Source organism: Octodon degus, unplaced genomic scaffold (assembly GCF_000260255.1).
Source record: "Octodon degus isolate 3935 unplaced genomic scaffold, OctDeg1.0 scaffold00043, whole genome shotgun sequence".
Lineage (NCBI taxonomy): Eukaryota > Metazoa > Chordata > Mammalia > Rodentia > Octodontidae > Octodon > Octodon degus.
This window is the reverse complement of record NW_004524619.1, coordinates 636,170-653,516: the sequence shown is the minus strand read 5'-3', so window position 1 is coordinate 653,516 and position 17,347 is coordinate 636,170. Positions and strand designations below refer to the sequence as shown.

General features: G+C 38.5%; 1 protein-coding gene across 1 annotated transcript in view; it reads left to right on the top strand.

The window, feature by feature from the left end:
* Kcnh8 (potassium voltage-gated channel subfamily H member 8) overlaps window positions 1-17,347 on the top strand; it is a 393,302-nt gene that overhangs the window by 115,039 nt on the left and 260,916 nt on the right. The window contains exon 2 of the mRNA XM_004631594.1: window positions 7,501-7,734. Within this exon, the coding sequence (XP_004631651.1) occupies window positions 7,501-7,734 (234 nt within the window). The remainder of the gene's footprint in view (window positions 1-7,500; window positions 7,735-17,347) is intronic.

The following is a 17,347-nucleotide window of genomic DNA, read 5'->3' as shown; positions in this document are numbered from 1 at the left end:
AAAAAAAAAAAAAAAGAAAGAATGAAAAGAAAAAAAAAGAACACTAATTTGTTTATATTTATCTGTGCTTCTTTACTGGACTGAAGGGAGAAAGATATTTACATGGACAGACACATATAACTGCCTTTGACTACTACTTCTTTTTTTTTTTTGGCGGAACCGGGGATTGAACTCAGGTCTGTGCGCTTGCCAGGGAAGCACTTATTCCACTGAGCCATCTCCCCGGCCCCCAACTACTACCTCTACACTGGAGTTACAGCTTTAAATTTTTCTGTCTTAACATATTTTCTTCTGATCTTTGTCTAGAATAATCATTGACAAGGTTTCTTAAAAATCAGGCCATAAATGATGAAATCCAGCCATGTGACAATTTGAATTAGGACATTTGATGATACATAAATAAATCACGAGGACTCTGAAATTCTCTCTTTAGAAATTTCTTATCTGCTGTTTTCTTTTTTTATGTAAGGGTTAGAGAGGTCCTCAATTCCAAGTAACTTCTTAAATTTTGGCAGAGGACACTTTGAGAACTTTAGTTTGCAGCCAGTAATAATAATCTAATAAGGACACTCATACTTGGAATTTATGCAATTAAGCTTCCTGATAGCAGTATAAAGTGTGAAGTTCATTTAAATATTTTAAAGCCACAGTTATTAATATTGTATTTGGCATAATAAAGTAGTCTACAGAATCGACTGCTCAATATCACAAGGGATACAAATGTCTTCGTTGAACCTGTACAAAGGAAACTTTTAAAGCACAAGGGCAACTCATAAAACAAGCTTAAACATTTCTGTTATTTCTTACTCTCTGCAGGCCAATGAGGGTTGATGGCTTTCAATATGCCTTCCTTCCTGGTCTTCAGGGTATGTTGGTATAAGTACTTGTGAACACAACAAGCTTTGGTTTTATAAGAGAATCAATATCAAAGACACTCCTGAGAAATTAAAAAAAATTAGATTGTCAAAGGCTGTATTTCTGTATTTTTGGTAGCAAGAACCAAAAGAATACTAAGTGGGTTTTTTTTTTAAGGTGAATTCATGTGTTTGAGTGAACCTTGTTTTGAATGGCTCCGAGTTGTGTCGTGCAGAGAGTTACTGCACTGGATGCTGAGATAGTTGGTTTTCAATATTTGAGATTGCAGAGAAAGACTGATTTGGGTCTCCCTACTGTTTTTGAGCTACTTAGAGTTGTGAGGCTCCAGCTTGGCACAAAAATTATAAACATCAAAGAGTACATCTTCATGAAGTTTTCATTGAATTAAAAATTTGGCAGGCTTATATGGGAATAAAATCGAAAATGGTAACATAAGTATGATTATATGAAGAGTGGAAAGAAAATCCTGATGAATTTTTGAGTTAAATATGAGGTTTCAAAACAATGTCAGGCTTTGGTCTGTACCTCCAGGTCTCTAAGAGTATGCACTTACTGATTTTGGCCAATGGGCTATGTTAAGGGGAAATTTTTAGAAGCACTGTGGTATGTATTGAAAGTATATGCAGAGATAGGAAACCCAATTATTTGAATAGCAACTACATTTCTATGCTTCTTCCTGAGAGACTCAGGCAAGGCCCTATGCAAAACATTTCTGAACCAAGGAAGTTACAGTTACAGCTTTGAAATACTGATTTTCTGGAAAATTGTAGGAAGGACAAGGCAGTTGCTGAGAAAAGATTTAGGAAATTTCATCAATGAGTTTTTAACACATAGTATCGCTAGAAAAAAAAATTCTGTGACATTAGGCTGGGCTTTTTGGAGACTGGAGCAGATGAAAATATTTTCAATAAAGTATTAATTTACCCTAACAGCGTAAAGCAATCAACGTCTTCACAGGAAGAATTCATGACAGTAAAATAGTATGTCACATCCACAAGGTTGTTATCTCAACTTCGGATGGTCGATCCAAAACTAAGGTTCTCCAAGTCTCATACTTCTCCTTTTAAAAAGTGGAGCAAGTGCAGAGATAAAAGGAATTAATTCTGGATCAAAATTTGCTTTGTTTTAATCTTCCTGGCTTTTGTATCTCATTCCTCTTGTGCTTGGGAAGTCCACAGAGAACTGAACATCTTTGTTTGAATGGGAGAGTAATGTTCTAGATTAGAAAGTTAGACCAACTGACCGGGGTGCCTACCAATGACAGTCCTGATGATCCATGAAACTCGTCACTGGAGAAGCATTTAGAGAAATAATCAACTGCCTAGTATGTAAATGCACTTAGAGCTTACTATTTACCGCCACTTTCGAACTGAAAACACACACAAGGATGACCTAGAAAGAAGCAGAGAAAAGCTGTGTGGCATTTAGATGCATATGACATATGCATAATTGATTCTTTAAAAGGTTAAATACCCTTAGCATATGTATATGTAGTGAGATGTTGCCGGGGATGAGTTCCTAACATTATGGCAGTGGCTTTGTTTTACGTAATTCTACAGTAAATGTCATGTTTCTTCCTTGGGAATTCCAGGAGTGGCATTCAACAAAACGTATGTTTCCAACCAGATAGCTAAGTGGAGGAGCTACACTTTCCCAATTAGAAGGTCCATTCATGTAGCTAGTATACGCTAAGCTTTATAAAGCACAGACGGCCACTAAATTCTCTTTGGAATTGAAATGCAATTACATATCGAGGACAAACGCTAAATATAAACAGAAAAGGCCAAATACACCCCTTTATTTGTTCATTTTTTTGCTTTGATTTTACAGTACATTTGCAGGAAGCATTAGCTGCCCCAGACATTTTATTCCTTAACTGAAGCAGATAGAACAGGGCATCTTGGTGAATCCTTCAGCATGTCGTTCTCAGAAACTTACTGTAGCATTAAAGGACTGATATTTTACTTTTATGTTCAGAAACAATTACAAAGATGGTAAGCAAATTATTTAGAAAGCATGTCACTAAGATTCAGAACAAAGCACTATTTTACATGCTTAGTTAATATGCTGCATAAGAATAAATAAGAGGTAAAACTATAAAAATGAGAATGATTATTATAAATATTGAAATTATGAATTGCTTTATCAGGGAAGAAAAAATACAGTTTACCTGGTATAAACAATTTTTTTTTTTTTCTGGATGAATGATCTGTAAGTGTCATTCCAAATACTGAATAAGGGCTGCTGAGATATCTTCGTGGACTAAAGCACCTGCTTAGGCAAGTTTAGGCAAAGCACAGGGACCGAGGTTGGACCCCCTGTGCCACATGCCACACCAGCCCTGCCCCCAGGGTGGGCTGAGCTAGCTAGAGTCTGGGCATAGTGGTGTATGCCTGTAAACACAGCGCTGGGGAGGCTGAAAGCAGGAGGATCACCAGGAGTCTGAGCTGTATAGTGAAAACCTGCAGCAACCAAATACATAAAAAAATTAAGATAAAATAACAAAATACTGAATAATTTGTAGGTAGTTATGTTTCTAAAGTTTTAAAAATAGAAGCAAAATAGGGCTGGTGAGATAGCTCAGCAGAGTGCCTGCTTAGGCAAGCACAGGGACCAAGGTTCACTCTCTGGCACCACATGCAATGCCAGCCATGTTCCCCAGGCATACTGAGCCAGCTGCAGAGATTAGGTGTGGTGAGATTACTGCACACCTATAATCCCAGTGCTGGGGAGGCTGAAAATAAAAGAATCATTACAGGTTCTCCTGGACTTATTTCTTAATAACAAAAGAAAGCCAATGTGGCTAGATACAAGATAGATTGTAAAACTGAACTTTAGGGGGGCTGGGGAGATGGCTCAGTAGAATAAGCACTTCCCTGGCAAGCACAAGGGTCTGAGTTCAATTCCCAGTTGCGAAAAAAGAAAAAAAAGAAAAAAAAAAGGAAAGCAGAAATGTGGATAAGAAATATAGATGAATAATAACAAAAGAAAGCCAATGTGGCTAGATAAAAGATAAATCGTAAAACTGAACTTTAGGACAAAATGCAGCTTATTCTCTGCTTCCAATTTCTGTTTTCCTATTTGTCCTTTGACCCTACTCTGTCTAGACATCTCTTCCTTACATTCCATAACTCATGATAAGTCATCTCCATCTTCTTTTTTTTCTCATATTTTAGTATATGGTCTACAGGGTCTCTCGCTACATAGATCAGACTCATAGTGATCCTCCTGTTTTCAGCCTCCCAAGCACTGGGATTACAGGTGTGCACCACCACACCCAGTCTCAATCGCCATCTCAGCGCTCCCTGGGGGTGGGGCCAGCTTGGCATGCCGAGGATCAAACCCCAACCACTGCGCTCTGCCTAAGTAGGCACTTTAGTCCGCTGAGCTATCTGGCCAGCCCTCCATCTACTTTTGTCAAATGCCAAACTAATCACTTTCAAAGTCTAAAATGTGTGCCATCTCAAATCTGGTAATAATTATATTTGTAGTGCTCATTTGCTTCTTGTATATTGTGTTTAAAGTTGTTTATATTAGTTCCCTTCTTTAATTAAAGTATAATAGCAAGAGCTAGAGATTATGGGTTTTTTTTATTCTGAAAACATCCTCTCCCCCTCAGTCTGGGACCAACTATATGGAAGAACCACATCTCCTGGCATTACCGTACAGTAAGTGTCGGTAGCATGTCAGTGATCTACTATCAAATTAGGTGCTGTTTTGGGATGTTTGAAGCCTTTTTTAAATGTATTTAGTACAAAGTCTACAGAGTCTCACCGCACAAATTGGACTCATAGTGATCCTTTAGTTTTCATTCTCCTAAGCGTTGGGATTACAGGTATGCGCCACCACACCTAGTCTCAGTCGCTATCTCAGCACACCCCGGGGGTGAGGCCTGCACAGCACACTGGGGAACAAACCCCGGTCCCTGTGACTGCCTAAGCAGGCACTTTAATCCACTGAGCTATCTGGCCAGCCCATCTGAAGATTTTTTAATGCTATTCATTTATGTTTTAAGCAGTCTCTCAGCCAAAATCTTGCCATGGAGGGAGAGAGAGACACACACACACTGGTTGGAAAAATGGTCAAAAGTGTTTCATTGATGAGATTTAGACCACAGTCCCAGTAGAGTGTTGCCCTCCTCTGGACCTAGCTGGAAGTTCCAACAGAGTCCTAGCTATAAACTTTAAGGACAGGAATTATATAAACATTTTTTTAATCCATACCTGGGACAAAGTCCAACATTGAATATACAGTCAACAAACCACCTACAAAGGGTGAGAGAATTATTAATCTAGGGTAATCTAATTTATTCCCACATCTTCAAAACAGCATATAATTTAAAATTTCCAGGTGTCAGTCTTTAGCTTTGGCTCTCAGAGGGACAATATGGATGATTTCACTACAGCTACTATTCTGAGGCTTATAAATAGTCAGAGCAAAGCTGAGTAGTAGACCATGTTTGGACACAAACAACAAAGCTTAAAAAAGATGAGGAAACTCAGGTTTGGGGCCCATCCTGCTAGCCACTGTAAGGTGACTGTAGTTCTCTTTGCTCCTAGCATGTGAGAAAGGTTGCTTGCCCTAAATCCATTTTAAATATATTATTTGTTTTGAACAGACAATGTATAAAGCACAAGAAATTCAAAGTGTACATGATAGGGAACATGATAAAAATAGGGGTTCACTTCACTTCTGCATTTAGCTGCTCTCCCTGGAAACCACCAGTTACCCGTTGCTGCATTTATTTATAGGTAGGTGCTAGCATTTCCTATTTGGTAAACATGTAAATGTTTCCATATTTTTTTTTCTGACAAATGGCTCATGTTATAACATACTTGTTCATTCAAGAAGTTATCCTACCTATAGCTCTTTCAATTTTCAGTTTTAGTGTTTTTGAAATACCAGCATCTAATACTGTTGGCACAGTGACGGTATCCAGCATTTGTTTCAAGTATGAATGTATGAATACTTTTATAATATTTCCCAAATCATCATAAACATGAAAGTTATCCAACAACAGGTTTTAGATGTGCCTTAATGTCTTTTTCCAACATGTATTATTTTTCCTATAAATATCAATCTACTGTTATCTGTATCAAAATTATATCAATAAAATCACTTAAAAAGCAAAATTGGGTCAGCCAAATAGCTAAGCGGATTAAAGTACCTGCAAGCAGGCACAAGGGTAGGAATGGGGGGCCGTGGGGGGGTTGGGGATGGGGAATCCCCAGGCCTGTCTTGCTGGCCCTGCCCTCGGGGCATGCTGAGAGGCAATTGACACTGAGCCTGGTGGCATGTGGCTGTAATCCCAGCACTTGGGAGGCTGTCAACAGGAGAATCACTCCAAGTCTGACCTAGTGGTGAGATCCTGAACACCCTGTAGGCCCTTCCCTAAAAAAAAAATACAGAAAAACAAAATAAAGTAAATCAAAAATCATCCTGCATAAACCTCTTGAATATTGACTCTCAGTATCTCCTTCAAGGATTATTGCTAAGCACTTAGCAATAGTCTTCTGGTTTTGATTAGCCTCTAATTCTTTATTGTTGATATAGTAACCATAAATATGTGAATAACGTTAATAGTAATTTCATTGATTACTTATGCCAGGTATGTGGCTAGGAGTATATGTATTGCTGTACTGACCCTGGAACAGGGCTGGGGTATGGTTCAACAGGTTTGATCAGAAAAATGACCCTACGACACACCTCTGAAGGAACATGGTTCTTGTAGCACACTTGTCAGTGCCTGTGAATTTCACTTTACTCACCTTGAGATATGTGCAATTAAGTGTGTACTTAGATACATTAGTCACAGATGCCCCTGAGAGCAAATAGTTTCCTTATAAGCAAGTGTCTTTTGGTACCTAGCTACTTAAGTGACCTCTGGATAATGTGGATAGGTCAAAAGTTCTAACATCCTGACACCCCAGTAGTGACTTTTAACCAAGAACAAGTGCTGAACATTATTGATAGATGATTCTTTCCTTTAGTGGGAAAATCTTGAGTTCTTGAATCCTTACGTGGCAGAGCCCTTGTTCCCTGTAGCAGTAAATGCTCTTTAACTCACTCTTCATTATTTTTCTTCCCTATCACAACTTCCTATTTGTTTCCCTCCTAAAATCATCTCCCAAATAAACTACTAATATCTAAATCTTGCTCTTGGGGTCTGCTTGGAGGAAAATAAAATCTGAAGAAACAGATTTAGAATGTTTGAGGGACTTATGCAAGTTAAATGGTAAAATCAAGACAAAAATGAGGCTGGGGAGATGGCCCAATGGAATAACTGCTTGCCTGGCAAGCGCAGGGGCCTGAGTTCAATCCCTGCTTCCACCGGGGGGAAAAAAAAAAGACAAAGACAAAAATGAGAGCCTTCCTGGAAAGTGTTCTCCCTTACTGTCATGTGGATGAGAAGTGTCTCTAGGCAGGCCAAGTCACATGCGAGCCAAAGCCAGACTTAGTACATACTTGTGCAGCTCTTGCCATTTGGGGTCTTAGACTGTCACTTTGCTACCATAACACATCAGGACTTGCATTTTCAGTACTAAATGTGTGCTTTTAATTTGTTACACAAGCTGTGATTTACAGAAGACTTAAGCTTCTGGGTATCTTCTTGTTTTCCAACAGATAGCAACTTCATTCTCGCCAATGCCCAGGTGGCCAAGGGTTTCCCCATAGTCTACTGTTCTGATGGCTTCTGTGAGCTTGCTGGATTTGCCCGAACTGAAGTCATGCAAAAGAGTTGCAGCTGCAAGTTCTTATTTGGTGTTGAAACCAATGAGCAACTGATGCTTCAGATCGAAAAGTCACTGGAGGAAAAAGTAGAATTCAAAGGAGAAATTATGTTCTACAAGAAGAACGGTGAGTTGGCTTTCTTTGGTGCTTGCTGGAGAGGGTGGCAGTTCACCTTTTCCCAACTCAACTGTTGTCCCATAAATCCCAAAACCTTTATGATAGTTCATGTAAATATGACCTGTTTGGACATTCCTCAGATGCCTTGAATGATGGTCTTGCTTTAGCCATGAGCAACATAAACTTTATAGAAATTTAGCATTGAAAATGAATCTATATACTATCAACTTATGGACTTAGTTAATATATGCTGAAACAAATTGTATTGGGCTGGGGATGTAGCTCAGTGGAGCAGCACCTTCCTAGCAAGTGCAAGGCCCAGAGTTTAATTCTTGGTACCAAAAAAAGAAAATAGAAAAAAAAAAAAAACCCAAAAAAGTGTATTGCTATTTTATTTTAGTCATTCTTAAAATATATATTATACATGAGAGTTGTTAATATATATGGTAATAGTCTTTGCCTCAGTGTCTCGGTGGTGGTAAATACACCCACACTCAAAACTACCTCTGCAGGGCCAGGGAGATAGCTCAACAGAGAAGAGTTCTGTCTGGCAAGTACCAGGTCCTGAGTTCAATCTCTGGTGCAAAAAAAAACAAAACAAAACAAAACAAAACAAAACAAAACAAAAACCAGAAAAACTACCACTGGAGAAATGTAGAGTATTTTCTTGTGGGTGAAATTTTGTGACTCTCTTCCAAATGAAAGATGATCTTGAAGCTGGTATGGCATCTAGTTTAGGTAACTATCTAATAAATACCATTTGCACATGGGCCCTGGTAGTTAGAAGGAATCCCAGAAACAGTGAATGGGAGAATACTAACTCAAAAGGTTAACAAATCATCACTTTCCAGAATCTGAAACTCTTCCTCTCTCTTTAATTGCTGTCCTTGTTCCGCTCACTAACATAACCACCTACATTTCAGCTGAGAGCAGGGATCCCAAGCTAGAGAATACATTTCTAGCACTTTTTGCGGTTTGGGCATGTGTCTATGTATGTGAAAATGAATAATTTCTAAGTAAAATCTCTAAATGTAAAATTGTTTTCTAATTTCATTCTTCTTTCCCACAATATAATAGACAGAAATATACCAAATCCATAACCATTAATATGATTGTATTTGGAAAAAGGCATTTTCTTTACAGAGGTAAATATGGTTTAGTGAGGGTGAAGAACGGGGCCCAGATCTAATGCAACTTGTGGGCTTATAAGAAGTAGAAGCCCCAAACATCTGCATGCATAAGATTCAACAAGAAGTCAGATCTCTGTATGCCACAGAGGGCCACTGGGGAAAATCAAATATGGTAGCACTTTGATTTTGGACTTACAGCCTTCAGAACCATGAGAAAATAAATTTCTGTTGTTCAAATCACCAGGCCTGTGTCAGTTGAGATGGCATCCCTAGTAAATTAACACAAAAGTCAGCAAGTAAGCATAAGGTTGGAAAGCCAGGTTTAACCTCTTGACAAATTCAACACCACAGTGGAAGTAAAGGAAAAAGATAGAAAGAACCTGGGTATTGTTACAGTGTCACCGTTCCTCCTCATACAAGAATTAATTATTTCTACCTTGTTTGAGTCAGTGTATTTTTGGGTTTCTACTAACAAGATTTAAAGTTTGACCTATGTCAGAGTTTCACAACCTTGTCTCTATTGACCTTTTGCAGAAATTCTTTGTTTTGGGAGTTTGTCCTGTGTAGTATAGGTTCTTAACAGAATCCCTGGTCTCTGTACCTGTTTCTCAATATTCTGGTAATATTGAAACCTTGTTAGGAAGTAGAAAGGAGCCCTCATGTAGAAACTTCAGCCTCTTTTGTGATTTACTTGTCCTTGGAGGACATTCCTGGTCATGTAGATTTTGCATAGAAAGCAGTCATGAAATATTGAAGAACTCTCTTTTGGAACAAGACTTCCCAAATTTTTGGCACTAGGTACATAGTTTAATCTAATGTATTTTCACAGTATCAATAGGTAAAGCTTATGTAGCAAATATGATAAAGATAAAAGGATTCTAGCTCTTTGTAATTGTATAATAGTCACTGAAAAGAGTACCTGAGATAAAAGTAAGCAGCGGATGCTGCTGAGAATTCACGCTGGCTTGGAGTGATAAAACCACCATTTAGTGGAACAAAGGGGAAAGGATATCCTTTGTCTGAAATATCTGCTGAGTAAAGACCCATCCTTCTTGAGATAGACACCATGAGTGGGCCACAGCAAATCCATTTGAGTGTCTTCCTTTTAATGCCTCTTCAAAATATCCAAAAGCATTAGCACAGAGAAATATTCAGGACAGGGAAGAAAATCTAGGTGTGAAGAACAAAGGAGGGAGATTTTGAGTGGCTCAATAGGTAAAAGTATGAGTCATATGGTGGGAACCAACATCCTAAATAATTTCCTGAGCCCAGTTTTTCACAAGATGTCTCCAGCCATGGACTTATGGGGGTGGGAACCTTTAAAGGCATAACACCTTGTCAGCAGCCACCAAGGTGAATTGTCTGACTCTCTGAGCAAAGTAATTGATCCAGTTACAACTGACTGAAAATTCTAACTACTCTAAGCTAATCATGCTGTATTATGGCTATTTATATATACATATCTGTCTGTACACACTCTTGTGAGCCTGTGAAGGCACAGGCAGTGTGTAAGTGATCCCCATCCCTAGCCTCAAGTCAGGTGGTAGTTCCTGAGTAAAGGAAATTGAAATTGGCTGAAGGAAATTGAAATTATTAGAGGCACCTACAGAATTTGACAAAATGTCTACATTTAATGTTTAAAAATGTGTTTGTGACCTCAAGAGTCTTCTTTTCTCCTTCAAAGATCATTTTCATCTACTATGCTTTATACTGGTCCATTGATTCTTTCTGATGCTCCACTTATAACTGAGTTTTATGGCTGGCTATATGACTTCACTTCCCTGTACCTCTTGCAGTCACTAGAGAACTCTCCCAATTTTTGCCTCCACCTTCAGTGTGTCACTGGTAGAGAGAGTCACTATTTATTCTCTACCATCTTCATTCCTTCCGTTGGGAAAGTAATATAGTACAATGCACATTCCTCATTGATAAGTAAAGGAAGTCTTTAAGTAAGTAAATATATGCATACCATCATGCCGTCACATTTCCTCAAAAGTTGAAAACAGCCTCTTTGTCGGCACAGAGTTAGCCTGACTAGCATCTTCTATCAACAATCCTGTGGCAATTAATCTTGACTGTCAATGTGATTGACTTGAGGAACACTTTGCAGATTGGTAAAGTATATTTCAAGTGTGTCTCAGTGGGTCATAGTGGCATAACCCAAGAACTACATCTGGTCCCTGACCCTGCCAGGGTCTCCTCCTGCTCTTCAGTTCTTGGATGTTGACTTGAGCAGATTTCCTTCCCATGTGGTTCTTCCATGTATTTACCCCTTGGAGCAGTTGACCACGAGTTGAACCTTCTGAAACTATGAACAAAATAAACATCTCCTCTTTTAAATTGTGTCAATCATTTTGTCCTAGAAGCAGGAAATCTGGCATACACTAATGAGATAAAAGGAAGATCTCTTCTACCTTCAGTCCTTCTGAAAGCTAAGAGGCATTTGAACTTCAGGATACTGTGAGGAGGCTCTGTCTGGCTTTTCCTGATCTTCCTCAAAACTGCTCATACTGAGTGTGGACAAGCTGGAACATAATAGCATATTTGTTTTCTTTCAGACTCTTCCTTCTTGTAAAAATTTTACTGACAGTTGGTTGTGTCTTTTCTATATCATGTGGAACCAGTGTTGAATCTACGAAACCAGGACTTTATGTCAGAATTAGACAGTATTATCAAAGCCAAACCTTTTATAGCTTTCAATGATATAAGTAGCCTTCTGCGGAACACATGCTGTAAGCCCATCATCACTGCTTTGTATGTTTATCCTAACATGTAGTTTCTTTTAGAGTAGAATACATTTATTGGAGAAAAAAAAGCTCATATCCAAGAGAAGTACAGAAGGGGACCCCGAGCAGGGCCCCAGGAAACTGTCTCTTCCAGGAACTTTTATAGAGTAAAACCATGCAGTGAGGTGGGTCTAAGGTGGTGGAGAGCATAGGAACTCTAGGTGGACATGAGGTGGGGCAAAACTATGGTCAGTCAATGAGATTACAAGCGTCATTGCTCAGGTAAAATTGATTAAAGCCAGTACCAAATGAGGCAAGTCATGTAGAAAGCGGGCATGAATATGGGACAGGGTCTCTTCCTGTTGAGCATTGGGTTAGTGACTCATTTGGGCTCTTTCAAGGTGATTGACACCTATTTAGAATATCAATCCCTGATGCCCATCCCTAGGGAGTATGTGGCTATATTTGTTTACCCTTTTGTTTTGAGGTCTGTCCCAAAGTAGGAGTGTCTGTCTCTTCCAAAGTTGCAAGGTCATCTTGTCTTCCATATTGTCCTTGAGGGCCTGGCCCTGTCTGTCTATAATATTTCTGTCTAATTTAGCTGCCTACAACATTCCCCCTCTGAAGAAGTAACCCAAACTGCTGTGAGGGACATGTGCGATGAGCACTCTAGCTTCAGGCTGAAAGGGGTCTTGGTTGTGAACAGGCAGTCAGAGATAGTCTCCAGAGGTTCTGTCTAAAGTCCCTCAATAGACACCAGGCATTTTATCTTGGGTAGGTAGAATAGCTTGAAATCTGGAGGAGACAAAGCCAAAGAAACAATTAAACATGCATGGGCTAAATAATAATATCAACAGGATAATTATGAATACAATCAAAAATGATTTTCACCAAGTAGACAATCATGGCTTCCCATAAAAATGATAAAGGTAGAGTCCAGGGGACCTCAACATTTTATATACCATTGATTTGATATCTAATATTTTGAATAGCTATTGAGACATTAGCAGAAGGATTTGGAATGTAATCACCTTTTAAAATTTGTAATTATTAAAAATACTAGCTAGAATTTTTTGTAGGTCCATTAGCAGAGATTTCTTAAATGTGAGGTTTAATTCCTTTTTTTTATCTTGAATGGCCATTGGGTATCATCTCAAATAAACTGGACTTTTATGTCTCACCAACTCTACTATTACTGGGGACACATGAATTGCCAGACCTAAGGAAAACACTGAGTACTCTCCAGTTGGCAAGTGGGGCCACTGTCTGGGTAACTATTGACAAATCTACATGAGAGTCTATTAAAAGTTTAGCAGGCTTTCTCCTTATATTGGCAGTTAACATGGGTTCCCTCAGGATGAGAGGGAAAGACCCATGACCACCTCAATCTGAAACTTCTTCTAACTTCATGAACACTTTTGTTTTTTCCGTGTCTAGCAGCTTTGGACATTTTTTCCTTGAAATGTCCCTTCTTTCTATCTGGATCCAGGGAAGCATAACTTTTTCCCTGTTTCCCAACTGGCCTTCATTCCTGTAGGCTGCTAGTATCACTATTCTCATTTTCTGTCTATAATTCTATTCTGTGTCCTTTCTACTATGAAACACCTCAACTGAGACAAAATCATTCCTGTGAGTCCTTCTAACTTCTGCAGCTTGTGTCAGATACCTGGGGCCCACTGAGCTAGCTATAACTTTTTGGTTTTAAGGCCTCCTGCAGGCAGCCCTGCCCAAGGAATGTGAGGGCAACTTCCCCTGTAGTGGATTTCCTCAGCTATGATTAGACTGATAGAAGAAGCATCTTTGAGAGCAATCAGCCTTGCTCAAGAAACATGAAGATAATCATTTGATACTTTAGTAAAAACTGCTTCCTTAGTGTTCTATAATCAGAACTGGGAGAAAAATAAGGATAGAAAGCAAAGAGATAAACAGCTGCCTTTGGTGCAGCCTCAAAACAGATCTTAAGTCTATTCTCTTGGCTCCAAGAAGAGCTCAACGATGATGAGGTTCATCTGTTTCTGCTGTCAAAAGCCAGGCCAGCATAAGAGGGACTGCTGTAAGAGGTCCCAGAAGCCATGCCCTGGCTGCCAAGGCAGCCACTAGAAGTGAGACTACACTCTGAGGTGCAGGCCCCAGAGCTGAGACTCAGCTTCCCAGATGGTCCAGTAGGACTGAAAGGCCCTGGCCTTGCCTACTTCCACTGCCTGTAGTTTTATCTCTGCCTGTCATCTCTACAGAGGAGCCCTGGGTAATCATGACTATGTAGTGAAAAGAAAGCAGTGTCCCTTGTTTACAATGGGGGGCCATATCCAAAGCACTGAATGGGACATTGGTTTAATCTGACTGAATACTGTGTATTTCACGACAAGTGTACAAGTTAGCCCTGTTGATTTCTGATGTAACTCAGATATTTCATGCTGATAGTATATACAGGGGTAACCTCTCTTAACTGAAGCTAGAGGGACTTAAAGTGATCTATCAGATTCCATATATAAAGGATTCTAAAAGTCAGTTGGGTTGTAATTGCTATCCCTTTAGAAAGTTTATACATTTACCTGTTAGCTCAAATGCTCATGCTTTGATTATGTATGTTCTAATCTTTCAGAAAAATTTGTTCTTACCTAGAGGATACCAAAACCCCGGTAATCATACAGGTAAAACCTGTAACAACTGGGCTCAATTATATTTAGATTCCTTTTACTGGGATCCACCAGATGTTGTCTATAGAGACATATATTACCTAACTATATCTACCTCACACAACCCAGGTAAGCTGAGCCTTCTCAGGGTTTGTTGCCTTTAACATGTAGTTTTTATGCAAAGCTTATCTTCCAAGTTAGCTTTTGTATTTTTTTCTCTTTTGAGATAGAGTCACACTATTGCAGGTTTCCCTTGAACTCATTTATATAGCCCAGGCTGGCCTCAAACTCATGGTGATCCCCTTGCCTCAGCCTCTCAAGTGCTGGGATTGCAGGTGTACACTACCATGCCCATCTGCTTTCATATTAAATATGTGCAATAACATCACTTTCCATTTTGGATAATAGAATGTTATCCAAGAATAATAGAAAGAATTATTCTGATATCCAAGAATAATAGAAAGGCTTCCAGAGAACAGAAGTTTTAGATATAAATTATATTATAATTGTATAAAAAGGTTTTCACGGTTTAGTAGTTCATTGGAGCTACTGTTATAAAATACTGCAAAGTGAGTAACTTAAATGATGGAAATACCCTATCCCTCTTCTTGAGAATAGAAGCTCAAGATCCCATTGACTGCTGCTTTAGTCCTTCATTGGCCTTGAAGAAGCAGCTACTCCTTGTTTATAGTTTTACTTTTCATGGTTTGGTGGCTATTTTTGTTATCCCTTAACCTGTAGAAACATTACCTTGATTTCTAGAATCATGGCCTTTATGGTCATGTAGAGCTCTTCTTGTGTGGTTCTCTGTGTCAAAATTCCCCTTTGTTATAAGAATGTGAGTCATACTGGATGAGGTTCTATCATAGCTGCCTTGAACTTGACTGCCTTTATGACGACTATATTCCCAATCAGAGTTACTCAGAATATGAGGCACCAGGGATCGGACTGAGTGCATAACTGGGGAGCAAATGAAACTTAAAATAGTAGCATACACATGATACAGATTAGGAGTTAATTCTTGATCAGAATTATAAGAATCACTGAAGAAGTGATTATGTGTGAGCATTCTTGTTTACTCCAAGGTACTTGCCCTGAAACCACTGTGCTTTCTGTGGAAGTGGAGCTAGTGTCACTTCCCTGGGATGCTTTGCAAATCTCTGGGGACATCTGACTCATTAGGGAGCATTCGCTTTTATATCATTGAGTGAGCAAGAGTCAGAGATTCTAAGTTTCTTGAGTGTGTGGGATGCTCTTGCAAGCGAAAGGATTGTCCGGCGACTTGCATAATATTCTAATATCCTGTCAGACTTTTCAGAAAAGTAAACATTAGCTCCTAATTACCTGAACCCAGAACTTAAGCACACAAGTTTTTTGGGGAAGGCTTTAATATCCCACTGAATTTCTAAAAATAAAATCAGTGTAAGTGGATGAGACAGAACTGCATGTAGTTCAGTTTCACCATTTCAGTAAATGCTGTCACTTACTCTGCTTGGGCTCTTGCTTTTGCAGTGATTTTTCATGTGAGTCCACTTATCCAACTGCTTTGTTTAATTCTGCCCCAGGTGATCATACCTGAGCACTTCTGGTTGAGATACATGTTACAGAAATAATTTCACTTTTATTTTCTGTTATATTATTCTTCTTCATAACACAGACAGACAGACAGACAGACACACACACACACGCACACATACACACATATGTTGATTTTCTGAGAATAATGTACATAGGTAGGAAAGTATTGTCATGATTTTTATTTCTAAATACTAAAAATCAACACAGGTATTTATTATAAAATAAATCAGGTTTAATAGCATTATGGACAACTCTCTTTAACTCACACACTGACTCTTTTTGTCACATTCAAGTTTTGCTATTTGCATATTCCTTGTGAACTACTACTTCTCCAATATTTCTCTTTATTTTTTAAAATAATTTTATTGAGAGACAAATAGCAATGAGACAGTTTCAAAACCAATTACTAGCACAATTTCAATAATTAATACATTGCATATTATTGTCTTAGTGGTTATTCACTGTACAAGTTGCAGACATGATGTCCTGTCCACAAACACTATTAGAACAAATCTCTCTATTCAATGATCCAAGAGAATGCAGCTATATATCTATCCTATTTTGAATGTACAGATACAAAATGGTTGTTCATTTGTATTCCCCTTTTTGTTTAGTTTTGTCAGAGAAGGGTATTCCATTGTCATTTAAATATTGTAGGTGCCTGAACTCAGCAAAATATTCCAATATAGTCCAGCAGTCCATAATAGTTGTGGGTTTTCCGTAGGCCTGGCAATGACAGAAGTTGTTGACTTGAGCCTTTTACAGCTCAGCATATTGATCGGTATTTCTCTTTATGCAGATTTGTTTTTCACTAAAATGAAAACAGAAGCTAAAACACTACTCTGTATAGAAGAAGTCTACAAATAGTTTTTTAACGGAAGGTAATCATATTTTTACTGGGTGGTGGCGGCTTCTCCTTTAGGTACACATCCAGAAGAGAGATCTCTGGGAGGTGTCATAGTTTTAGTTTAATTTGTTTATGAACCGTCAAGCTGCTTTCCGTGATGGTGGCATGAATCCACATTCCCACCCCAGTGTATAGGCTTTTCCTTTCCACACTTGCCATCTCCTATTTTTTTCATAACCGCTATCTAGGGAGTGTAATGTGGTATCTTATGGTTGTTTGGATTTGCATTTCCCAGTGCTGAGTGATGCTGATCTGTTTTTCATTTACCTTTTGGCAGTTTCATCTCATCTTTGGACAAAGATCTGATCAAGTCCATTGTCAACTTTCATTTGAATTTTGTATTTTCTTGCTATTGAGTTATATGAGTTTTTTATAGATCTTTTACAGGGATTTTACCTGATATATGTGATTTGCAAAGTCTATAGGTTGCTTATTCACTTTGTTTTTTTAAATTTTATTTTATTGAGAAACAAATATCAATGAGACAGTTTCAAAACTGATTAATAGGACAGTTTCAATAATTAATACATTGTACATTGTTATCTTCTTACCGGTTATCCATAGTACAAGATGCAGACAGAATACACTGTCCAAGTAGTATTAGTAAAAATCTTTCTTCTCATTGAATTAAGTAGCTGTATATCT